We start from the raw sequence: 27623 nt of genomic DNA on the forward strand, positions 1-27623 counted from the left end.
TCCAGAGATGTGCAGGCTAGGTGGATTAGCTGTGGTTAATGGGGTGGGATAGGGTAGGAGAGGGTGGGAGAGTTGAGTGTGGGTGGGATGCTGTTCAGAGGGTTGTTGGAGACTCAGTGGCCTCTTTCTGCACTGTCGGAATTCTAATGAAGTAATCTCTCACCATTTCAGTTTAAAATCTACTGTCTCTTAGCTTAAAACTGTGACTCTTGATCTCGATTGTCCCACAAGGGGAAACATTTGATACTCCGTGTCTTGATTGTTGCCCATCACAACTTTGTATTGTAGCTCTGATGATAGAATGAGATTTTATCTGTTGGTGTAATTTGCCAGCTGGCAATGCCCAGTTAACTGATTGCTTGTGTTGATTTCTATTTGCAGGTTCTGATAGCTTGGGATTTATTCATGCAAATGACAATGGGGTGTTTTCACCAAGCTGCAAACGACTCAAGATTGGGAAGGAGCCGCAAAATTATGTTGAGATGGTGGATAACCAAGTGGGATCTACCCCAAGGCCACTTGATATGCCCACAGACAGCTTTGTTGATTCCCCTCAACAGACCAATGGTTTGGTCAATCAGAGCAGCATGGAAGCCAATGTGGACACGATATTAGGAGAAGACTGTAGCTTTGATGAATCTTCCACAGGTTGTGGTGGTCTGAACAAAATCCAAGTCCTGGCTGATAACTTGTATAAATGTCCTGACTGCAGCTATACATCAAATCAGTTGGGTAAGATAAAGTGTCATTTCCTGATTCATGAAGGCCAGAAGCCTTTGCAATGTGACAATACATCTGACCAATTCGAAACACCTGTTCAAACTCAAACTCAAACTCCAACTCTGAAAAAGACCATCAAATGTAGCTACTGTGACTTTGCTTGTGATCGTGTGGTAACCCTAACGCGACACAAGAGGAAACACTTGAAAAATAAGCCTGCATTAGGAAGAAAGAGCACTCTTTCAAGTAAACTCTTGCGGACAGAAAGTGACCAATCTACTGTCGGAAGTGAGGAAAAGAAGTATTACAACTGCTCATATTGTAGCTATACATCATCATTGATGGGGAACCTGCAGCGCCACATTCGAATTCACCTTGGAGAGAAGCCCTTTAAGTGTGACCAGTGCTACTATGCAACTGGCCAGTCAGGGAACTTGAAGCGCCATAAGCTAACTCATACACAGAAAAAGTCTTTCACGTGCAATCAATGTGATTATGCATCTGGTCAAATGGGAAATCTCAAGCGTCATATGCTAATACATACAAGAAAAAAATCCTTCAAATGCAGCCAGTGTGACTACACAGGGGATAGCATGGCAGATTTAATGCGGCACAAGCAAAATCATAAAGATGACAAAAGTTTACTGCGCAATAATGAAACTGATGCAACTGCAATTAAAGCAAATGGTGAAGAAAAGCCTTATAAATGTTTATACTGTAGCTATGCATCACCTTTGCTTGGAAATCTCCAGCGACACACCCGTATTCATCTTGGAGAAAAACCTTTCAAGTGTGACAAATGTGATTATTCCTCCTGTCAAATGGGGAACCTTAAGCGTCATTCACTCACACACACGCGGGAAAAAATGTTCAAATGCCACCATTGTGGATACAGCTGTGGTAATTTATTAGACTTAAAACAGCATAAAGAGACTCACATCAAAGGAAAGCTTCAACAAGATGAGGAAAATAACGTACAGGATACATCGAGCGTTACCAATACAGCCTCAAACCATACTCCTGAGCAAGTTGCAACAAAGATTGGAGAGGCAAAGCCTTATAAATGTTCATATTGCGACTATACGTCACTACTGTTGGGGAATCTTCAAAGGCACACTCGAATTCACCTGGGAGAGAAACCTTTCAAATGTGACCAATGCGACTATGCAACTTACCAGTCAGGGCACCTTAAGAGGCACAGACAGACCCACACACACAGAAAATCGCTCAAATGTCGCATATGTGACTATGTCTGTAACAACATGGTAGACCTAAAGCAACACCAGCAAGAACATACTGAGAAAAACGCAAGTGGAGAAAAGAAGCCTTACAAATGTACATACTGTAATTACGTATCTTCTTTATCAGGGAACCTTCAAAGGCACATTCGGATTCATCTGGGAGAAAAGCCCTTCAAATGTGATCAGTGTGAGTATGCATCGCACCAGTCAGGAAATCTCAAGCGTCATGTATTAACTCATTCTCGACCCAAGTCATTTAAATGTGGCATCTGCTATTACACCTGTAGCTCTGTAATAGAATTGAAGGAACATAAGGAGAGTCATGTCAAGAAAGAATTGCTGTTGGAAGATGATGAGAACGGAAATGAGAAAGCTCAAGAGCTTTACTCCTGCAAGCTGTGTAACTTTATCTCAGAGTACCCAGGCCACCTCATGCGCCACATGAAAACGCACAATTCAGAGAAACCCTATAAGTGTCACTACTGTAACTACGCAACAGTGCAACAGGGTAATCTTAAACGGCACATATTAATCCATACTGGGGAAAAGCCCTTCAAATGCAATGAGTGTAATTACACCTGTAGCCGCATGGAAAATTTGAAGCGGCACAAGCTAATTCATGCAGAGAAAACGTTTTCGGGGGAAGGCAGCAGTTCTGTGAAATTCGAGAAACCCTATTGTTGTGTATTGTGCAATTTTAAAGCCCAGTACCCAAGTATACTTGCAAGGCATGTGAAGACGCATGCAGAATCGACGAGGAAAAGCACAGGTAAAAAAACTTTCCGGTGTGAGAAATGTATCTACTCTACTAGTAGTGTAATCAGATGGAAGGTACACTTGCAGAATCATATGGATAATGAAGGGGAGCTACATTGTAAGGAAGAGAGAGAGTGTGAAAATGTCCAAAAATATTTTTCTTGCAATCTGTGTGACTTCATTACGCAATATCCCAATGATTTAATGGGACATATGAAAACACACAGCACAGGCTCAGTGTCCAGTGATTCCCAGGTGCCTTCCAAAGAGACAGTTGTTGTTCATCATAGTAGTGAAAACATATTTTCTTGTAAGTTGTGCAGTTTTGTCACCCAATACCCAAACCACTTCATAATGCACATGAAAACACACATGAAAACGCACAGCAACAGCAAAAGTGAATACCAGTGTTCCCACTGCAACTATACTACCAAACAATCTGGGAACTTCAAACGCCATATCCAGGTACACTTGGGTGTCAGGCCATTTAAATGCAACAAATGCAACTACGCATCCATTAATTTTGCAAATTTGAAGAGGCACTTACAAACGCACTTGAAGCAAGCATCTAGCCAGTTGTATTCCTCATCTTCTCAAATAGTTGATCATGTACAACTGGAGAATACTAGCATAAAAAAAGAAAAAGAGAATGATTTGTGTTTACAGGAAGATAAGCTTGAAAATGATGTTCCCGAACACGTCTCCTCTCAATCAAGTGGATCTTTCCACAGTCGTGTTTCAAGGAATTTGAAACGGAGAAGACCGTATAAATGTTCCCATTGCTATTATGAGACTATAGAGTTGGGGAACCTTAACAGACATATCAGGAGCCACAAAGGAGAAAAGCCTTTTAAATGCAGCCAGTGCAATTATGCTTCCACGCAATTGGTCAATGTCAAACGGCACCTTCGAACACATGCAGGAAAAGAATCCTATCAGTGTACTCAATGTGCGTTTGTATCCGAGAGCAAGGCAGCCTTTAAACGCCACACAGACAAACACCTGGCAAGGATGGAGATTAAACAAGAAGTGGAAGATGGAAATAGCCTTAGTAAGGAACAGAAAGTCTTCTCTTGCAGATTGTGTAATTTTGTCTCGCAGTACCAGAGCAACCTCATAAGACATATGAACATACACAACTACAAAAGGCCATATAAATGTTCACAGTGTAACTATGTCTCTGCGCAACTGGGCAACCTTAAGCGGCATATGAGGAACCATATAAAGAAAGAAACTTTCCAGTGTGACCAGTGTAACTACTCATGTGCTTCTATGACCAACCTCAAGCGACATGCCAGGGTTCACACAAGTTAACGGAGAACTGTGCAATAAAGGAAAAGCCTCCATTGAGAAAGACAGAGATGCCTATTTTAACAAATTGGGTAGTTTTGATTAGCAGAACTCAAAGCTTTGATATTGATAGAAGGAGCAATGCAGTTGTTTTTACTACATGTCGTAGTGAAGGATCAAACACTTGTGGTGGACCTGTGGGTGAACGAACATCCCAGCACCACGAGACTGAAGAGATTCAGCAGGGCCAAATAGTATGAACTTGTTTTTGATGAACAAGAGGCTGTGTGCCACTTTTATGTCTTTACTTGAAATCATTGTAAATCTTAAAAATATATCTGTATGCACATTAATTTTTTTTTGTTTAACACCAGTAGAGTGAAGACTGCCATTTGGTGGAATGTCCACCTGAATAATGCAGCTTATCTCTTTTGCAGCCAGTAGGTTTTAGTCACAAACGTAAGGCTATTGGTCATCATAATCTTGTCTGTGAAAAGTCCACTTCAAATAGATTATTGGAAAGAGCTTTACTCAAAGAATGATAAATGGTGATATATTCTTTTTTAAAAAAAAACTAAAGGTCTTCATGATATAATGGGACAGTTCAGGTACTAAAGAGATGAACTGATTTTTGTTTCTTACCCCCCCCCCCCCCCCAAATAAAACTTAGATTTCTTATGTTATATTTTCTTATGTTTAAAATGATGTAAATAGGCATTAATTGCTAAATACCCTAATGAATGAATGTATGTTAGAAAATGGGGGAAATACTGCTGTTCCTTTGTGGGTTTGCATTGATCAGTGACTGGCTGAATATACAAAGATGTACCTGTACTTCTTTTGAGGGAGGCTGAACTTCAGTTTTCCCAGGAATACTACAGTAGATTTACACTGGGCTTGTTGATTTAGATTAAATCTGAAGAAACGTTTTAATCATTTAAAAAATAAAGCATGGGTTGTGATTTTTTTTTCACTAACTTATATATTTAGTTTTGACTGGAGAGTTTCATTTAATATAAATACTTCTAAAATGCATCTTGACATGCCAAAATATATCACTTTTAGCAATTATGATAAAGACAAAGCAGAGAGGAGATTGATAGAGGTGCTCAATGCCATGAGAGAGCCGAGTAGACTAGTTAGGATCTAGAATGCACTGCCAGTCTCTGGAGACAGATTCAGCTACGCCTTTCCAACAGGAATTTGATAATTGTATGACTTCTTCAAAAAAAAATTGCAGCGCTGTTCCGAGAAGGCAGGGCAATGGGATGGATGAGTTGTTGTTGCAGAGGCAACATAGATATAACAGATTCAATGGTCTCCTGTGCTGAAACCATTTTAGATTCCAAGTGTAGGCTTGTCCATGCAGTGCAGTTTTTCTACAGCAGATGGATAATTTGGATGCTGTTTTATTCTTCACTTGCAGGTGTATTTAGCAATTTCCGTCAGTTTGAAGTAAAGCCCTAACAGTAGGTCCCAAACCCCTCTATAGATCTTGAGCAGTTCTTATTTTGTTTTTGTTGCACTAGGCTGTCTGCTTATGCAAGTAAGACGCAGTCTAGTGTGTGGTGCATAGATTCTCTCTTTATTGTACATGATTGCAATATTCCCACATGATGTGTGAAGCATTATGGGTGTTCCAGTTAGACTGCACAAACCAGATGCCTGTAACCCTAGTAACAAATCATGTTTTTTTTTGTTTTGAGTAGTTCAGGACTAACCTAAATAAGTTCCAATTCAGGAAGAACTAATACTTAATATAGATTTCAGGTCAAGGAATTGCTCTTCTACGTGTTGTATTAGTTCCAAATCCATATAACTTCAATGAAATCTGATAAGTAGAAAAAAGCTCAGGAGTTGAATATTTTATTTATGCTTTTGACTTGGGGAGTGTATTAAAGGCTCAGCAACCACATCTGTGCAGTCAGGGTTTCCCTGAGTTAGCTTATTTTTACTGATGTGCAGCTCTACTGAGAAATGGCAATAGTTTTTTTTACATTTTAATTTTGAAAGTGAATTTTAGGTGTGATTTGTAAATTGCAAGTTTACGTGTTGGAAGCCAGTGCTGGGGGTGATTAAATGAAAAGAGAATGTCTGTCTGCTTAACTTTATGACTTATCAAGCAGGTCCATATTGAATCCAGGTCATAATAGTGTTGCTTATATTGGTGTTCTCCATAGATATTTCCCAGCGTACTGTACATTTCCTGGAATTTCCTGTGTTTGCATTGGCAAATCAAAGTAGCTGGCAAGTTTGTTCATCAGTACTTACTGATAAATAAGAACGCAAGTAGGAGCAGTAGTAGCCTATTGAAGACCTCAAGACTGCCTCACCATTAAACAAAATCGTGGTTGATTTGCCCCAAACCTCAACTCCTCTATCATACCATCTCACCATAGCCCTCAACTTCCTGCTATTTCAAAGATCTATCTACCTCCTCTTTAAATACTTTGATCTAGCCTCCACAGCTTTAAGGTGCAGAGAATTCCTGACATTCACTAGCTCAGGTTAAAGAAATTCCTTTGCATCTCAAGTTTAAGTTATTGCCCTCTTATTCTGTAAATATTCCCTAAATAGAGTTCTCTGTCTAGTTGGAGATATCATCTCAAAATCTAACCTGTCAAGCCCTCCTAGAATTTGGTATGTTTCCATAAGATGACCCTTTTCTTCTAAGCTAATGAATAGGGGCCTATCTTGTTTGGCTACGCTTTATAGTCAACCCCTTCATCCTAGGAAATGGAAAATAATGTTCAGATTCAACAGTCATACGGTTCCTCTCATGAAAATAACAAGATTTATGCTTCTGAATTCATTCCCCAGAAGAGAACTTGCTCAAACTATTTGTGGCTTTTGTAGAAAGGAAGATAATGTTTTCTTTTGAACAAAGTTAATCATTTAGAAAATAAACATTTAAGCCACGTTATTGCTTTTCTGCAAGAAACACTGCTGTTTTCTATAGGATTTTAACAGTAGTGTGATTGGACTAAATTCTGATTATCTAGCCTATTTATCAATATAAACATCTCACACCTTCCATTACAAAAAAAAACTTATTTATGTAAAATAAATGTTGATATCAAAATTATTTTATTCAGAATTGGAGCTGCAGTTTGAAATAGTTCAAATATTGCAATAGTAAATTTCAGTCTGTGTTAGTGGCATTATCTAACTGCAATATTGGGCCAGAACTTGCTGGAAATACAATAAGTTCATTGTTCATTCAAAGATTGCATAGCTACACCAGGTGAGGAACAGGTATGGGGGTTGAGCATGCAAATCTGGTAGCTGCTGTTTAGAGTACGCTGTTTTATGGTTCAAACGTTTCATTTCACTGTTTGGCTGACCATCCAAATGCATTAAACAACATAAAGCCTGTACTCATATAGCCTGTACTCACATAGCAAGTTGGGTTTGTCTATCTCAGACCGAGTGCCCTCTCTTAACTTAATGTTTGAGTTTAATTACTGTCTATTTAAAAAAAATTCATCTTAAAAAAATGGAGTAATGATTGTTGAAGATTTTGTCTTTATCCCTTGCATACAATTTTTATTTATTTGCGTTATGTCTGAATCAGACCCCAAGCTCCCAAAAAGTCAGTAGTAAGGCCATCTGGGCATTTTATGAGCCTCTCTCCTCTATAAACTTGCCATCAGAGGACTGTAAAATTCCGACCTGAGTGCATCAAGCCTCACTGCTTTAATGTTGTGCTATATCTTAAGAGCCCTGTAATTTTACTAATTTAACCTGAAGGCAAACTGACAACTGGGACATTCCTGGATTTCTCAGTATTCTTTAAACATTTCATTGAACATGATGTCCATCGTTTTTCAAAATTTAAGAACAAATAAGTTCAGTTTAGAAAAAATGCCCAGAAAAGTGTGATTCTGAAAACCATGTTGACATTGATGTGTAATCATAATTTTCAGAAGGTTTTTGAAAAGTTTGGTTTTCTTGGATGTCATATTTTCCATGGGTTTGTTTAGTTAATAGCGAAACTACAGGCAATATTTGGATTCTTACATCAGCACCCATTGTATAGTGTTGAAAACTAAACTTTTGTTCAAGGCATTAGTACTTGGTCTAAAAAAAAGTTGTTTGTGAGCTCATAGGGTAATTTATTTGATTTTCTATAATTATCCTAGAATGATCTGATATGCACTGGCACAATTGCAAAATCATGTAAATGTAAAACAAAGGTCAAAAAATATAGTCAGCAAAATATCAGTCTATAATCTGAGTTGCATGCTACATGTACTGCTACCGGAATACGGACTAATATCTCCTTCTCTCAAAAGACAATGCAAGATTATGTGTCCTTCCAAAAACAGGGAAAGTAATTTTTTAAATGCTGGAAGTAGCAACAGGCCAAACAGTGTCCATGGAGAGAGCGAATTATTGTTTTGAGAACAGGAGGATGATAAAAATGAGTTTTTAAACCAGTAGGCAGGAATGAGGGAAACAATGGATTAGAAGAACAAAAGGAAGGTCTGCAAGAGTAGGAGGGATTAACTAACAAAATATTTCATGATGCCAAGCCAGAGTGATAATAGCTTAAAAGTGTGTTGCTAGAAAAGCGCAGCAGGTCAGGCAGCATCAAAGGAGAAGTAGAATCGACGTTTCGGGCATAAGCCCTTCTTCACTAAGATGAGTGTCCACCTGACATTCCTCAGGCGACAGGCCAGGTGTGCTAAGAAAGGTGAAGTAGCACAGGTGATGAACAGAACAGGTAAAGCCCCATCCACCACCCATCCTGCCCCTTCCCACTCCCAATCTTCCAAAGTGCTAAGTGCCAGGTGACAAAGTAGCCAGAGGTTAAGGCTAATTTCTTGTACTCAGCAAAGTACAACACAAGCTGAAGGACCAACACTTCATCTTTTATCCTGGCACTCTACAGCTTTCTGCACTCTCTGACTGCATCAATTTTAGAACATTAAACTCTGCCTGTATCTTTTTTAATTCACTCATTGGATATGAGCATTGCTAGCTGAGCCAGCATTTGTTGTCCTTGAAGGTGATTGTGAGCTTCCTCCTTGAACTACTGCAATGCATATGATGTAGATAGACCCACAATGCTGTTAAAGAGGGAATTTTCGGATTTTGAACAGCAGTAGTGAAGGAATGACAGTAACGTTTCTAAATCAGGGTGGAGAGAAGTTTGGAAGGGAACTTACAGATAGTGGTGATTTATTTATCTGCTAATCATCTTGTTCTTAATGGAAATGGTTATGATTTTGGAAGGTTGGTTAAGGAACTGTGGCGAATTTCTGAAGTGCATCTTATGGTTAGTAAACAATGCTACTGAGTAATGTTGGTGATGGACTGTTTGTGGTTTCGTTTTGCATTTGTTAGGTGACTTTGATCTTTCATTCCTTTTGTGTTTCATTCACTTATATGCAATATAGCGAATTGCATCTTAATTTTCTACTGTATTATTCTGTCTTTTGCACATGAAGTCATCTGTTAATCTCTCCTGCTCTTCAACTTATCTCAGAACTTCTCAAGTTCATGTTGTCCCTTCACTTCTGTTGGCTTAAAAGCTTTTACTTCTATCCTCCTGTTTTGATTAAACATCATTAATGCCAACTCTTCTTCCACAGATACTGCCTGACAATGCTGACTATTTCTCGGATTTTCAGTCATATTTCAAATTTCCAGCAACTGCAGTCTCTCATTTTTTGACAAAATTTGAACTGATTTAATTATTTTAATAAGCTGGCATTCATGAGCAAATAGTACTGTATGTTTTCTCTTAAGAAACTGTTTGAAAGAACAATCTGTATAGTCGCAAATCACTGACTCTTCTGAGAAAAAATAATTATTGAAATGGATTGTAGCTTTTCTGTGCAAATTACTGGATTAAGATTTCGACTACTGTTGTAAAAGTAAGCATTTTAAGCCATTGAAAAATACTTATCTAATATTAATATATTTACATTTCCAAATTATTGGTGCAACTTTTTAATGCAATGTTATGCAAGTTATAAATGTGTGGTTCTGCGCAACGTCAGAGGTTTATAAGTTTCTAAAACATAAATATCAAGAAAATCATTTTTGTATATAAAAGAGGGCCAATAACTATCTCAATGATAATATATGATCAAAGCCCTGAAGTGAGATACGCAATGATTATAGATCATATCCCTCAGTAGTTCACATTTACTTCATTCTCTGTATTACTCACTAAAATTAACTGCAAAACCATGTTTTAAATATAACACAAATTGGGGACTTGTTTTAACCAAATTACTAAAATTATCCTTCACAGTTGTCATTTCTTAAAAGTATAAAATCTAATATGGTGACGTCCTGGCTCTCTCTCTCCTACACAATGATCGTGGATAGTAGATCTTAACCAGTTCATCATGTTTTCTAACTAAGGTTTGAGATCTTGGTGTATTATGTTTGACTAAAGTAGAATCTTAACATTAACTATTTTTTGTAACCACCAAAGTTCATAAATTACAAACGGAATCAAGCTTTAACTTTAACAATGAAAGTGATTCAAAAGGTGTGAAACCTTAAAAATCGATTCTTTTTAACTTTGATATTATGAAATGGCTAAAGACATTGGACCCATCAATGAGCCTTGACAACTTTGCAGCTCTACTGTTGGCTTGTGCTCCAAAATTAGTTGTGCCCCTAGCCAAGCTGTTCCAGTACAGCTACAGCATTGGCATCTATCAATGTGAAAAATAGCCCAGAGGTGCCCTGGCCACAAAAGGTAGGACATATCCAATCCAGCTTCTTACAATCCTATATCAGTCTGTAGTCCATCATTAGAAAGTGAGGAAAGTATTGTTGACGGTGTTACCAAGGAGCACTTACTCATCAATAATCTGCTCACCAGTACTCAGTTTGGGCTTTGCCAGATTCACTCAACTCTAGACCTCAAAGCCTCTGCCTAAACGTCGATAAAAGATCTGACTTCATGAGAGAAAAGTGATTATTTTTGTTACACTAAATCAAATGTTGCCTTGTTGTCATCATGGAGCCCTAGCAAAATTAATTTAATGATAATTGGAGAAAACTCAATTGACTGGAGTCCTATTTGGCAAAAGGAAAGTTGTTGTTGTTGAAGAAAGGTGATCATCTCAAAACCAGGACACCTCTGCCTGAATTCCTCAGGCTGGTGTCCCAGGCCCAACCATGTTCAGCTACTTCATCGATGACCACCCAGCATAAGATCCAAGTGTTATCATTGACCAGAAAATGAACTGGACCAACTAAATTGACTTAGTGGTTAGCACTGCTGCCTCACAGCACCAGGAACTGGGTTGTTTGTGTGGTGGTGGTTTGCGCATTCTTCCTGTGTCTGCATGGGTTACCTCCAGGTGTTCCGCTTTCCTCCTAAAGTCCAAAGATGTGCAGGTTAGGTGAATTGGCCATGCTAGTCTTAAGGGATGTGTAGGCACATTTGTCAGGGGAAATGTAGAATAATAGAGTACAAGAATGGGTCAGGGTGGGTTACTCTTTGGAGGGTTGGTGTGGACTTGTTAAGCCAAATGGCTGTTTCCACATTAGATATTCTATGATAAATACTGTAACTCCCAAAGCAAGTCTGAGGCTGGAAATGTGAGCCACCTGACTCCAAAAAGCTTGTCAACCATCACAAGTTAAGAATGTTCCACTAGTAATTTCATTCATCTGGATAATCTTCAAGAAGCTTGAGGCCATCCAACACAAAGGAGACTAGTTGATTATCCCTGTACAGGTGTAAATTTTCACTCATCACCATGCACAGTGGTTGTATGTGTATTATATGCAGGGTACACTACAGTAACTTGCCAAGTGTCTTTGACAGCACTTTCCAAACTTGTAATCTCTACTATCCAAGTCAAGGGTTGGAGATGCATGGACCCATTACCTCATGCAAGTTCTCCTCCAAGCCATACACCAACCTGACTGGAACAAAATCATTGTTCACTCATTGGTCAAAATCCTGGAATTCCCTTTCTAACAACCCTGTCGATGTATTGATATCATGTTCAATAAGCTGGCCGATCACCATTTTCCTGAGGACGATTAGGAATTAGCAACAACTCCTATTTTTGCCAGTGCTACTACATCCCATGAGTTTTTTTTAAAAAGTCTGTTAAATGTATCTAATTATAAACATCAAGGCCTACTTTCATCAGACTTATCTTTTTTTTAAATGACTAGGAGCTAGATAGTTATAAGGCTCTCAATTCATATGTTCTAGTGGTCAGCAAGTAATATTTGTTATGCAAATGTCTTTTCAGTTTATCCATTACTCTCGTGCTTTTGAGAAGCAAGAACCTGCAAGACACAGTTATTGCAGATACCAAACGTAGCCGGTTCACATACATCAGCCTGTAGATAGAAGAATTCGAAAAACAATCTCAGATCCTGATTACACTGGTCGAATCCGACATTATAATGATTGTGTGAAGTATGTGTGGTTGTTGCATGGGACCATGGTGTTTCCTCACTTGCTAAATGCATTTTAATTCCAATTACTGATTTCCATAAATCAGTTATAATTTTTTGGTGAAAGTATTTGGTCATACCAACATGAAAAATTCACAAATTCTGGTTCTTAAAGCATATAATATTGTAATGTTACTTGTCACTAGATCTATTAATTGACCAGTCTGATGGCTAGTAGGATATTGTTCATGGAGTTGTATTCCTATTATGCAAAGTTTCTTCACTTTTCTTTCTCCAGTGGTATAAAGAAATCCCTGTGATAAGTGAAACAGTAGACCTAATGTCAAATGTTGGACGTTAAAAGACAAAAGTCTCTTTGCTTGCTAATGTTGCAAATTTAAAGGAGGAATAAGGCTGCTAAACTATAACACACAGGTTGAGAAACAGAAGAGCATGTAAAATTTTATTTCACAAATGCAACATCTAATTAGTCCTTCCCACACTTGAGCCACACATTACTCCAGTTTTCTTAGCTTCAATTTAACTTACAAAATGTACATTTTAAATGAAGTAACAATCTGTCTGCTAATGTTTGATGGCACATCCCAGTGATGAGTACGGCTTTTTTTTGGGAAATGTTCTACATTTAGAATTTTCTTTCATTGGGATGTGAAAACAGAGTACATGATCCTTACTGTTATATATTTACCAGTTTTGTATATTAAATTACATATGTTTGCTGCTAATAAGTGTTTTTTCTGTTAATTTCCATGTTGTATTTCCTGTTAAATTTGAAAAGAGACACATGAATACATATCTGAAAATCAAAACCTTGAAGTGTAAGGGAAAGTAAATTTAATCTTTTAGGCCCTTTATCGTCATGCCTCGTTTGTTAAACTTTTCAGAAGTTTTTTGGTCTTTCTGTTTTTTTTAAAAAAAACTCTAAGCATGTCACTTAATTTGTTTAAATTGCAACTATTTTTCTGAAAGGTTGTCACGTCCTGGACTTAACTGGCCTCAGATGAGGGGAACCAAATGAGAAGATGAGGGTGGGATAGTGGACAGTCAACTAAAGGAACTCATTTACCCTAGTTACCTCTCTGCTAAAGGGAGTCTGTCCTTCTTGCCATTTGTGAGCCAATGGACAGAAGGGTTGCAGAAAGGAAGTGGAGTCCTGTTTTAAATTATAAAAACGTAAGTTGCTGGAAAAGCTCAGGTGGTTTGGCAGCATCTGTGAAGAGAAATCGGTTAATGCTTGGGGTCTGGTGACCCTTGCTTAGCAACCTTTGTTTTTGTTTCTGATTTACAGCATCCACAGTTCTTGTGGTTCCTGTTTTGAATATGTAGAGCTGACCTAAACTGCAACACCTATCAAAGGTTTGAGCTGAGAGTAGTGCTAACCGCATCAATAGTTAAACATATCCTGGATCAGAAATTAAGATTTAAGGTTTATTTTTATATTTCTTTGTTGTCCAGGAGCTCCTCTCCATCCCGTCAGAGTGCTGTGTTGCCATTTCACCAGCATACCCACCTCTGCTCACAGCAAGGCAAATCTATCTTTCAATATTTAGTATCACAAGCATGTTATCTCTTGCCAGTTCTGATTTACCCCCTCCCGATTGACACCAGTTGGGTGTTTGTTGAGTTAGTCTTTTGTGATAAAGACATTGCAGCAAGTTACTTAAGTGAAGCAATGCTCATTGAAATTCCATGCCTTGAATTGTTGGGTTTACCCATACTCACCCACACCTTTTCAGCAAATAGCAGGGCATGAACATGGATGCACTTAGACATAGCTGCACACAAAATAGAATCCTGCCACGCCGAAAGCAGGCCAATCAGCCCATTGAGTCAACACTGACTGTTCAAAGACCATAACACCCACCCCCTTACTCTTTCCTTGAAACCCTGCTTATCCCATACTAATCCAGCTAGTGAGCACATCCTTGGACATTGAGCAATTTAGCATGGTCAATCCACCTAAACTGCACATATTTGCTCTGTGGAGGAAACCGGAGTACACGGAGGAAATCCAGGCTGACACTGAGAATGTGCAAACCTCATGAGACAATGGCCTGAGGCTGGAATCAAACCTGAGTTACTGGTGCTGCAAGGCTAACCACTGAGGCTTCATATCGCCCACTCTTAGTAGCACATTCTTAATCATAACAACAGGAAATGAACTGTTGTGACAGAAAGGAAATTGATTTGACCATTTTTTTTGTTTTAATTGGGTTTCATTGTTTTTTAAATATGATTACACCTCTACAGAGGTTCATTCTGCACACAATGGTACTTAGAACATAGAACATAGAAAAATACAGCGCAGTACAGGCCCTTTGGCCCTCGATGTTGCACCGATCCAAGCCCACCTAACCTACACTAGCCCACTATCCTCCATATGTCTATCCAATGCCCGTTTAAATGCCCATAAAGAGGGAAAGTCCACCACTGCTACTGGCAGGGCATTCCATGAACTCACGACTCATGAGTAAAGAACCTACCCCTAACATCTGTCCTATACCTACCACCCCTTAATTTAAAGCTATGCCCCCTCGTAATAGCTGACTCCATACATGGAAAAAGGTTCTCATGGTCAACCCTATCTAAACCCCTAATCATCTTGTACACCTCTCTCAAGTCACCCCTAAACCTTCTTTTCTCCAATGAAAACAGCCCCAAGTGCCTCAGCCTTTCCTCATACGATCTTCCTACCATACCAGGCAACATCCTGGTAAACCTCCTCTGCACCAGTTCCAGTGCCTCCACATCCTTCCTATAATATGGCGACCAAAACTGGACACAATACTCCAGATGCGGCCGCACCAGAGTCTTATACAACTGCAACATGACCTCAGGACTCCGGAACTCAATCCTCTACCAATAAAAGCCAGTACGCCATATGCCTTCTTCACAGCACTATTTACCTGGGTGGCAACTTTCAAAGATCTGTGTACATGAACAACAAGATCCCTCTGCTCATCCACACTACCAAGTATCCGACCATTAGACCAGTACCCCATCTTCTTGTTACTCTTACCAAAGTGAATCACTTCACACTTACCTACATTGAACGCCATTTGCCATCTTTCTGCCTGGCTCTGCAGCTTATCTATATCCCGCTGTAACCTGTCACATCCTTCCTCACTGTCAACAATCCACCGACTTTCGTATCATCCGCAAACTTGCTCACCCAACCTTCTAGCCCCTCCTCCAGGTCACTTATAAAAATGACAAACAGCAATGGTCCCAAAACCGATCCTTGTGGAACACTGCTAGTAACTGCACTCCAAGATGAACCTTTACCATCATCTACTACCCTCTGTCTTCTTCCAGCCAGCCAATTCCTAATCCAAACCTCCAACTCCCCCTCAATGCCATACCTCCGTATTTTTTGCTGTAGCCTACCATGGGGAACCTTATCAAACGCCTTACTAAAATCCATATACACCACATCTACCGCTTTACCCTCGTCCACCTCCTTAGTCACCTTCTCAAAGAATTCAGTAAGGTTTGTGAGGCACGACCTGCCCTTCACAAAACCATGCTGACTATCCTTGATCACATTATTCCTATCCAGATGTTCATAAATCTTATCCCTTACAATTCTCTCTAAGACTTTGCCCACAACAGAAGTGAGACTCACCGGCCTATAGTTACTAGGGTTATCCCTACTCCCCTTTTTGAACTACTTATATCGCACTACGCTGAAAGCAAGGTTCTTGAGTGAGAGAAGACTACATGGTCCATTGATTGTGCTCTGTCATTATGAGCTTTGGGTTGACATACACACCACCCCCCACCCCAGCCTGTTTCATGACCATTCATCCCATGTTAGACCAAGGATTGGATTTTGATGGAGAAGGACAGATCATCTTTCCCCTTCCCCTTCCTCAGTGCCAAACAACTGGATTTAATAAACATTTAATAATAATTAATGACATTTAATAAAAACTCTAATAATTCGGCAGCTCTAACAGTCCTAGCAGTAGCACAATACAACAATGGGTGTTGCTGACACTGTATGGAACCCCACAGAGATCAAAGTAGGATACGCGATAGAGGTAAGTCCTAGGTTTTCAGGTCAGGGAGGATTCGACCTACAAGGGAGAGGAGCGAGTTTCCCAGGCTAGGTGGGCAGGTGCAAAGTGGGTCCTAGAAGAAATAAACTGGAAAACTTTTGAATGGCACCCACTGGCCCAATCCATATATTTTGGAATGGCGGTCTACTACAATCAGTACATTAATTTTTGTGTATTATAAGTTTCTCCCTCTAGGTATATAAAATCTCTGGGATTGGTGCCCCCCAAATAACCAACGTCATCTTTCTGCCACCCTGCAATGTATTATGGCAGTGGCAATATGTCGGCAATAATTGGCTGCATAAGGCCCTTAATAGACCTAAGGGCAGCTAGGTTGGTGGATGTCTTCCTCTGTTTCATGTCTAATAATAGACATGAATGTGGTGGTCTTTTGGACAATGCATCCTGCATGTTTTGTGTGTTCTCTCAAACCAAAACTGTTTTGGAGGGAAATTGTAATGTTTAACTTAAATATACTTAATCACACTACATCTACAACTCTGTCAAGAAGAAAATTACTAAAGTTTTCAGATCTTTACATGAGCAGGAGAAAAATCCTCTTAGAAGTCTTAAGCGATTAGTCTCATGTAAATGTAAACCTTGTTCTGGATTCCCAACCAGGCAAACAACCTCTGAGTACTTACCCTATCAAATTGCTTCATAATTTGGAATATTTTAAGGAGATCACCTGTCATTCTTTTGAAACTCTGAAGAATAAAGACCTAATTTATTCAGCTTCTGTTCAGAACAACCCAGATATCCCAGGGATCAGTCTTTGAACCTGGTATTGCCTCAAGTACAGGTATATCCTTCCAAACTGCACCCAATTTTGAGGCATGCTCATGCCAAAGCCCTGGACAATTCTAGCAAGGCTTAGTATTCCTTGCATTCCAGTCCCCCTGTACTAAATATTAATACACCATTTGCTCTTATAGTTGTCTGCTGTACCTGCATGCTGTGTTCCTTGTCCAAGAATATCAAATTCTCATCAACTAATTTTCTGTTCTGAAGACAAAAGTGAATAGCTTTGCAATTTCTTATGTTTACACTGTATCAGCCTCTTTATCTACTCAGTGTCTGTATATATGTGAGGCAGAAATCACAATCAAAAGGAATTGTTGAAGGGTTTAATGTGGAGCTGGGTGTCAATGACATTCTTGAAGCCTTTTAGCCCATGTAACCAAGAAGATGGAAGAGAAACTGGAGGAAACAGGCATTATACAAATAGAAAGTTGTACAAGTGAAGACATGTTTTAAGACTGCAATCATTGGCAAAATGTGCAAATGCCACATCACGGGTTAGAAATTATTTCTTTAGATCAATTACTGTTTGAAACCATGTGAAGCCTTACTTAGTTTCATCAAATGTTGAAATATTACACTAATGTGCATTAACATTGGTACTTATTGTTCATTTTTAGACTGAAGCTTCCACATTTACACTACTTGATATTGATCAACTTTAGTAATTTCAATATAGCGAAAGTTCCCACAATGCTATTTAGATAGCACTTTTAACTGGTTTCCACTCTTGAGCAGTGACTTCTTTGCTCGAGAAGCTTCACTGACTTTGAAATGTTAAAGATGCTGTGTAAATGTAATTGACACAAACTTCAATTGATATATTCAATACAAATAGAGGACTAATCAATTTTGTCAATGTTTCTGCAGTGTAAAGGAAGGCATTTGTGATAATATCAAACTTTGTAATTTCTCATTACAAAATTTTGTAAATATCCCTAAGGCTTGTGGAAATCAGAATCCATTATTTTGCTAGTGAGGAATGCCTAAACAATTGCTGGTTTCACTAAAACAGAGGAAAAATTAATTAGTTCAAGACTTCATTTAAGGGGTCGCCTATTCTGCAAGGATCGGTCACAGTTTGGTACTTGGGTATTGAAATATGGAACCATCAGAGCGATGCTGTCAGTCCCCACATTGCAGAGGCACTTGAATTGTATGCCTGAGTGGTTGCAATCACAATGAAGCTTCATTCATCAGTATCTGAATTATATTTAACTATGGACAGCTGGCATGACCTCAATATTGATGCTAAAACATTCTCAATCATGTTGGAAGACACAGCACTAGAGAATAGTTTAAACTTTACTGCTGTGCGTGTGAAGTTCAAATAAAGTGAGATTACTGCTTGGGCCCCCTCCTTTCACACAGCTTGCAGAAATGTGTCATGTGACTTCACCTCCAAATGAGACAATGTTGATAGATTTAATTGAAGTATAATTAATTTGCCTCCACACACAGTCGAATATTTTGTACAACAACTAATGAGAGGCACAAGCTGTTTCCTAACTAAATTTGAAACATTGGATGGTCACCATGAATATATTCAGTTAAAAACTAAGCCATTCAAAGCAGGAAGTTGTAGGAGGTTATGTGATTGCAAGCTCAATGGGAAATTCACCATGAGTTGATTCATTTCTAAATGTGCTTGTTTTTCATTATGAACTTGTTTCTCACTTTTAATAAAAGCTTTAGTTTTGCTTGCTTATCTTTTCTCATTTGCAGCTCTGTCTTTTAAGTTGTTGATTCCTTTGTTGGGATCAGGTATTATCAAATATCCTGTAATATCACACTCAACTGGTCATAGTCATAGGTAACAAGCTAGGAACATAGCAATACACAATGTTGGGAAAGGGCAGGGTCTCTCAAAGGCTAGGTCAACATTTATCCAGATCATGTATTTATTGTGGGAGCTTGCTGTGCACAAATTGGGGACCTATTTCCTACTGTACAACAATGGTTAAATGTTAACAATATTTCATTGACTGTGAAGCACTTTGGCATGTCCTGACATTGTGAAAGGCACTATTTAAATAAAAGTTATTTCAAAACAAATTTTCAGCATTCACTTCATATAGAATTTAACACAATATTGTGACTATCTATTCTATGTGGTCGTTTAGTATTAAGGTATTTCAAGCATGAAACAAGTTATGCAGCATAACTAGTGTATATGCTATATACTATCTTCCATTCCCCTTTATCTCACCCATCAGCATATCCTTCCATAGCTCTCTAATATTTACTTAGTATCCTTCAGTGCATATCTGCTTTTTACATTCAGACTGTTGTTTTAACTAGACTCTGGATTGAGGGTTCTCCTGAAATTCCTAAAGGATTGATTAATGACTGTCTAATGTTTTTGCCCCTTAGTTCTGGTGCAATCCACAAGTAGAAACATCTTTTCTACATCTGCCCTATCAAATCCTTTCTATGCTGGTAACTTGTATCCGGTCAGTTCTCAGTCTTCTATTTAGATTTTGTTGTCATTTACTCAAGTACAGGAGTACAGTGCAAAGTGAGGACTGCAGATGCTGGAGAATAGAGTTGAGAGTATGGTGTCAGAAAAGCACAGCAGTTCAAGCAGCTTCCGAGGAGCAGGGAAATCGACGTTTCGGGCAAAAGCCCTTCATCAGGAATGAGTCTGGGAGCCTCGGGATGGAGAGATAAATGGAAGTGGGGTGGGGATGGGGCTGGGTGGGGGTGTGTATGGTAGCTGAGAGTGTGATAGGTGGATGGAGGTGGGGGTAATGGTGATAGGTTGGAGGGAGAGGGTGGAGTAGATAGATGGGAAGGAAGATGAACAAGTTATGAGGGTGATGCTGAGCTGAGGTGGAACTGGGATAAGGTGAGGAGAGGGGAAATGAGGAAACTGGTGAAATCCACATTGATGCCATGGGGTTGGAGTATCCTGAGGCGAAAGATGAGGCATTCTTCCTCCAGGTGTCGGGTCGTAAGAGAGTGGCAATAGAGCAGGCCCAGGACCTGCATGTCCTCGGCGGAATGGGAAGGTGAGTTGAAGCATTCGGCCATGGGATGGTAGAGTTGGTTGGTGCGGGTATCCTGGAGATGATCTCTGAAGCACTCTGTGAGTAGGCATTCGGTCTCCCCAATATAGAGGAGACCACATCAGGAGTGATGGATAGAGTAAATGATGTGTGGAAGTGCAGGTGAAACTTTGGATGTGGAAGGCTCCTTTGAGGCCTTGAATGGAGGTGAGGGGGAGGTGGGGGTGCAGGTTTTGCAATTCCTGCAGTGGCAGGGGAAGGTGCCAGGAGGGGAGGGTGGGTTGTTGGGGGGCATGGACCTGACCAGGTAGTCACAGAGGGAATGATCTTTTCGGAAAGTGGATAGTGGTGGGGAAGGAAATATATCTCTGGTGGTGGGGTCTGTTAGTAGGTAGCAAAAATGGGTGGATGATGCAATGTATATGGAGGTTGGTGGGGTGAAAGGTAAGAACCAGGGGCTTCTGTCCTTGTTGTGGTTGGAGGGGTGGGATTCAAGGAAGTGGATGAGATGTGCATATCAACCACGTGGGAGGGAAATTGCAGTCCTTAAAGAAGAAGGCCATCTGGTGTGTTCTGTGGTGGAACTAGTCCTCCTGGGAGCAGATGCAGCAGAGGCTGAAGAATTGGGAACAATGTTACAGGTAGCAGGGTGGGAGGAGTTGTAGGTTTATAGAAAATGTCAGTGTTGAGTCGGTCATTGTTGATAGTGATGGAGAGGTCCAGGAAGGGGAGGGCGGTGGCTGAGATTGCCCAAGTGAATTTAAGATCAGGGTGGAATATGTTGGTGAAGTTGATGTCTCATCCCTGTTTGACTCCTTTACTGTCAGGGAGGATCATTGCTGACATTTTGTTATGGAGGAGACAGAATAGGTTGATGAATTTTACTGGACAGCCAGCCTTTACCAGGGTCTTCCATAGGACTACTCGATTGACTGAGTCAAAAGTGAAAAGTGTCTAATGTCACCACACGCCATCTTGGGTACAAAGGTACCTAGGTACAAAAAAAAGGTACAAAGTAGTGAAAGAAACAAAGTTGAAAAAGTTGAACATTTTCAGAGAATAAGTTGAAAAATAAAGTAGTAAAGTAATAGTTAACATTGAAGTCCTTCTTAATATAATCTAGAAAAATATAGGAATAAAGTTAGAAGTTCAACATTCTCCAGGAGACCTCAGCTGCCTGTTCTTGCTGCTGCTGCACATACTGGTGGGCCTCCCTCACAACTCACTCTTTCCACATTGGGCCACGATGCCTTCGTTGCTGCTGTTGAAGCTGCTGCCTGTCTGATCTCGTCCTCCTGCCTCTGGTACGTGCCCAGGCAGAACTCGCTCGCATGCCAAGATATTGCCACTGGCCGCTGAGAGGCCGCCTCACCAGTTCCACACTGAGGCCAGGAGTAAAGAAAAGGAAAAAATCAGAAAGAAGCGGATGAGCTCTAGTGAATCATCCTACTCCGCAACCATCTGTGGCCACTTGTAAATTTAACTTTTTAAGGGAAGATTTGGAGGGTGTGTGCAAATGGCAGGAGAGTTGGAACAGATTTGCAGCATCTTTAGAGTGAGTGTATGTGGGCTGAATGGCCACCAGTTCCTGTGATCTGTGATACCGCTTCTTCTATTCTACTACGGAGTCTTCTCTCCATTACGGAGGTTGAGACCCAGTGTCCGCTTTACATCTCCCAGTATAATCCAGCATGAATTTGAACTTCGGACTCCATTCTCAAACACCATGACTCAGTTTCTTTGCACTTATCCAGCTACATAATTCAGCTTCCTCCAAGTCGATTTCTTCTGAATGAGGATCTTCCATGTGTTGCCATCTGTATTGCATTTGGGGGAAATCTTCAGGAAGTCTTTAAGAAGTCTTTAAAACTCTTTCTTTTCCTCCTCTCATTTGAGTGCCTTCCTTCAGCTGGGCGAAGAAGGCTTGCTTTGGCAGTTGGAACTCAAGCAACCCAACCTCTTGGCCGCCCACCAGAGTTGTTTTCAGATGATCATAGCCTTGATACTGGTGCTATTGGCGGTTTCATGGACACTGAGATTAGTATCCCAGTCTTCCTCGCTGATGCACAGAAACCTTGTCAACCAGCATTGATGGTACTTCTCAAACGTGCTGAGGTGACATCTATACATAGTCCAGCCACATAGAAGAATTAGAAGGATGACTGAAGCACGTACAATTATCTTGATTTCAGTACAAATGTAACAATCCTCAAAGTTTCTCATCCTTATGCTTCCAAAGGCAGTATTCTTAGAATGGATGTAACATTGAATCTCTGCATCAATGATTTGGAAGTGCCGGTGTTGGACTGGGGTGTACAAAGTTAAAAATCACACAACACCAGGTTATAGTCCAACAGTTTTATTTGGAAGCACTAGCTTTTGAAGAGCTGCTCCTTCATCAGGTAGTTGTGCCATCAGCATAACCACCTGATGAAGGAGGAGTGCTCCAAAAGCTAGTGCTTCCAAATTAACCTGTTGGACTATAACTTGGGGCTGTGTGTTTTTTTTAATTCTGCGTCAATGTTAGTCTTCGTTGAGGTTTGGCTTCCCAGGTAGGGGAAATGTTTCACATTTGGGAGGATTTTTCTGTTGATCTTAATGGAGGGTTGGACCAGCCGAGTTGGTAAAGGATTTGAGTCTTCATGAGGTTGATGCGGAGACCCATTCTTCAGTGTGCTTTCAAGAAGGCATTCAGAGAAGCTTGAAGATTCTTTTCAAAGAGAGCAGAGGAGACACTGTAATCTGCAGACTGAAGGTCGGCCTCAATTTGTTCTTGGACTTCAACTGGTTAATATTGACTACAGAATGGAAGGAAAGTTGTCAATGTTCACACCACACGATCCAGCATGGTGGTGATGTAAGAAAGGGTGGAGACAATGTTGCATCGCTGTTTGATCCCTTTACCATTGGGAAGGATCATTGCTGACATCTTGTTATGGATGAGACAGAATAGGTTGATGTATTTCACAGGAAGCTAGCATTTACAAGGGTCTTCCATAGCACTACCTGATTGACTGACTGAGTCAAAAGCCTTGGTCAGATTGATGATGATGATGTAGCGTGGTTGGTGTTGTTCCTGACAACTCTCTTGGAGTTACTCAGCAATGTAAATCATGTCCATAGATACATGGTTTGATTGGAAGCTACCCTTGGCTCTCAGGAAAGATTTCCTTCGAGCTAGGGAGAAGGTGCCTGGCGAGGATTTGGCAATAATCTTCTAAGCAATGGAGAATAGGGAGATTTCATGGTAGTTCCCACAGTCCACTTTGTCTTCTTTCTTGATAGCTGGTGGTGATGTCAGCATCCCTGTGATCGGTAAGGTTTTCTTCTTTGTTTCAAATTTTTAGGACTAGTTGATGGAGATGATGCATAATGTCTGCTCCTCCAAGCTTAAACATTTCTGCTGCTATCCCAGCAACTCTTATTGCTTCTTCGCATGTCTAATGATAGCTTCAACTTCAGCCATACTGGGTGAGAGTCCAAGATCATTTTTGAGGGAGATTTGGGGGATTTCCTTAAACACATCCTCATCAGCAATTGGATTATGGTTTAGGAGTTCTTTTACATGTTCTCTTCATTGGAGACTGGTATTTTCTCTGTCTCACAAAAGTGTTCCACACCTGTTTGAGGCCAAGGATATAGGGTCCATACATTATCTTGATGGCATCGATGAAGGGCTTTTGCCCAAAACGTCGATTTTCCTGCTCCTCGGATGCTGCCTGAACTGCTGTGCTTTTCCAGCACCACTCTAATCCAAAATCAGTGTTGAAATGTCTGAGTCCACGGGCAGTCAGCGCAGTTCTTCATTCAGGATGACTGCTCATTGACTATGAGGGTTCACACATTCCAGGTTATGAGATTGAGTTTGACTTTGGTTTTCAGTTCACAGGTAGATGAGCCCACTTGATGCGGTTTTCTTATAATACAGACAACATAATACTCATCACACTCATTTAATATACTCACTTAATAATGCACACTTCATAGCACAGAACCTGAATATTGCTAAAAATTTGTTTTGCAATGATCATGACCAACACAAGAATGCAAAATTTCAAATTATCCTAATATATTTTACAAGAGAAAAGCATGCTGATTGGTTAGCATCTTAATTCTTATTGGCTGAGGTATTTACTGAGAAATCAAAGAAGTTGCCAAGTTCCCAAATGATGCATAAAAGACACAAGAAAACAGATCCATGTTAAATATATGTAGCTTCTAGTGAACTACATTATCTTAAATTGGCTTTACATGTTACTGTTCGTGCATTCAGGATTGTTCAAAGCTTTCTGAGCAATCACCAAATCACACCTTACAGCAGATGTTCGGTTTTAGTTTCGCAAGCATGGGTTGATTGATTTTGGTCTGTATTCATTCCATAATGGACAATGCAAGAACATGCAGTTCAGAACTTACTCAACCAAGTTGGGTTTGCAAAACCTAAAAGGAAATGCATGCTGATGGATATGATTCCACAACTAGATTACTGTTGCTGAACCATCAAGCGTGTCCTTATAGTTACACTAAAAAGAAATAAAGATAATCATCAAGATCATAATGTGATTCATTTATGCTTGCTCAAAGTGACATACATTCATGTCACTATGAAACGAATGTGACAGAGTTAACGGTTCAAGTCCTATGACCCTTCTTCAGAACATTCTATTCCTCTGATAAAAATGGATATCCACATTAGACTCCTGCCAAATTTTAGCCCGTTCACCTAATCTATCCATATCCATTTGTACATTTCTTATTTTTTTATCTCAACATCACTGCATGCTGTATTCAGTCAGTCCTCCATTAGTGTGCATTCACTTCCCAATTTCCACACATTAGCCTTCCCAAATCATCCAGCCCCTTTTGTGTTAATAAAAGAAGCAAATATATTGCACATAGAGTCATAGAGATGTACAGCTTGCAAACAGACTCTTTGGTCCAACTTGGCCTTGCCAATCAGATATCCCAACCCAATCTAATCCACCTGCCAGCACCCGGCCCATATCCCTCCAAACCCTTCCTATTCATATACCCATCCATATGCCTTTTAAATGTTGCAATTGTAACAGCCTCCACCACATCCTCCAGCACCTCATTCCATACATGTACCACCCTTTGTGTGAAAAAGTTGCCCCTTAGGTCTCTTTTCTATCTTTCCCCTCTCACCCTAAACCTATGCCTTCTAGTTTTGGACTCCCCCACCCCCAGGGAAAAGACTTTGTCTACTTATCCTATCGATGCCCCTCATATTTTTATAAACCTCTATAAGGTCAGCCTTCAGCCTCCGACGCTCCAGGGAAAACAGCCCCAGTCTGTTCAGCCTTCCCCTATAGCTCAAATCCTCCAACCCTGGCAACATCCTTGTAAATCTTTTCTGAGCTCTTTCAAGTTCAACAACATCTTTCCAATAGAAAGAAGACCAGAAATGCCCGCAATATTCCAACAGTGGCGTAATCAATGTCCTGTACAGCTGCAACACGGCCTCCAACTCCTGTACTCAATACAATACAAACATTGTGGGCGGCATGGTGGCACAGTGGTTAGCACTGCTGCCTCACAGCGCCAGAGACCCGGGTTCAATTCCCACCTCAGGCGACCCTCTGTGTGGAGTTTGCACATTCTCCCCGTGTCTGCGTGGGTTTCCTCCGGGTGCTCCGGTTTCCTCCCACACTCCAAAGATGTGCAGGTCAGGTGAATTGGCCATCCTAAATTGCCCGTAGTGTTAGGTAAGGGGTGGACGTAGGGGTATGGGTCGGTTGCGCTTCAGCGGGGCGGTGTGGACTTGTTGGGCCGAAGGGCCTGTTTCCACACTGTAAGTAATCTAAAAATCTAAATACTGTGACCAATAAAGGAAAGCATACCAAATGCCACCTTCACTATCCCATCTACCTGCGACTCCACTTTTAAGGAGCTATGAACCTGCACTCCAAGGTCTCTTTGTTCAGCAACACTCCCGAGGACCTTACCATTCAGTGTATAAGTCTGCTAAGATTTGCTTTCCCAAAATGCACTACCTTGTATTTGTCTTAATTAAACTCAATCTGCCACGTCTCAGCTCATTGGCCTATCTGATCAAGATCCCTTTGTAATCTGAGGTAACCTTCTTTGCTGACCACTACACCTCCAATTTTGGTGTCATCTGCAAACTTATTAACCGTACTTCTTATGCTCACATCGAAATCATTTATATAAATGACGAAAGGAAGTGGACCCAGCACCGATCCTTGTGGCACTCCACTGGTCACAGGCCTCCAGTCTGGAAAACAACCCTCCACCACCACCCTCTGTCTTCCACCTTCGAGCCAGTTCTGCATCCACATAGCAAGTTGTCCCTGTATTCCGTGAGATCTAACCTTGCTAATCAGTCTGCCATGGGGAACCTTGTCGAATGCCTTACTGAAGTCCATATAGATCACATCCACTGCTCTGCCCTCATCAATCCTCTTTGTTACGTCTTCAAAATACTCAATCAATTTTGTGAGACATGATTTCCCACGCACAAAGCCATGTTGACTATCCCTATCAGTCGTTCCTTTTCCAAATACATGTACATCCTGTCCCTCAGGATTCCCTCCAACAACTTGCCCATTACCAACATCAGCCTCACTGGTCTATTGTTCCCTGGCTTGTCCTTACCACCTTTCTTAAACAGTAGCACCCTGTTAGCTAACCTTCAGTCTTCCAGCACCTTACCTGTGACTATTGATGATACAAATATTTCAGTAAGAGACCCATCAAAACTGTTAGACACTTGCTCTGGTTAAGCTAGTTTTTAGTTGATGCCTTGTGGATCTTTGTAAGCCAGTGACAAATGCCTTTATGAAAACTAAATCATTCGCAACCAATGAATTTCCCTTTGCCTGCAAAATCTCACATTTCTTGAATAACCTGTTAACATTCACACCACACCTAACCTACATACATTTAACATGGATCTGTCGTCTTGTGTCTTTTAGGCATTATTTGGGAACTTGGCAACATCCTTGATTTCTCATTAAATGCCTCAACAATAAGAATTGACAACCAATTGCTAACCAATCAGCATGGTTTTCTCTTGTAAAATCTATTATTTGCATTTCACTATGCTTTCTTTAATATTTCTAACTCACAGCAGATGTTCGATCCATAGTCTACAGTTGTTGGCTAATCCCAATTCTCTTTCTTTGAGGATTTCCAATCTCCATGATTGGAAAATGACTGAAACTTACATTATTGTATGACTGAGTTAACGCCACACCCCAACCTTGCCTGACCTTTCCTCACCTCTCATATATTAGTAAATGGGGGAGTGGCACCTGACATTCAAATTAGATGCTTGGACGTGAATGCTGAATGCC

The 27623-nt window shown here is 40.3% G+C and overlaps 1 protein-coding gene across 1 annotated transcript in view; it reads left to right on the top strand.

Annotated features, from left to right (window-relative positions):
- The window catches only part of LOC140454088 (uncharacterized), a 108491-nt gene that overhangs the window by 54960 nt on the left and 25908 nt on the right, over positions 1 to 27623 (top strand). Inside the window, exon 3 of the mRNA XM_072549028.1 lies at positions 382 to 4029. Within this exon, the coding sequence (XP_072405129.1) occupies positions 382 to 4029 (3648 nt within the window). The remainder of the gene's footprint in view (positions 1 to 381; positions 4030 to 27623) is intronic.

The sequence above is a fragment of the Chiloscyllium punctatum genome, chromosome 3 (assembly GCF_047496795.1).
Source record: "Chiloscyllium punctatum isolate Juve2018m chromosome 3, sChiPun1.3, whole genome shotgun sequence".
NCBI classification, from domain to species: Eukaryota; Metazoa; Chordata; class Chondrichthyes; order Orectolobiformes; family Hemiscylliidae; genus Chiloscyllium; species Chiloscyllium punctatum.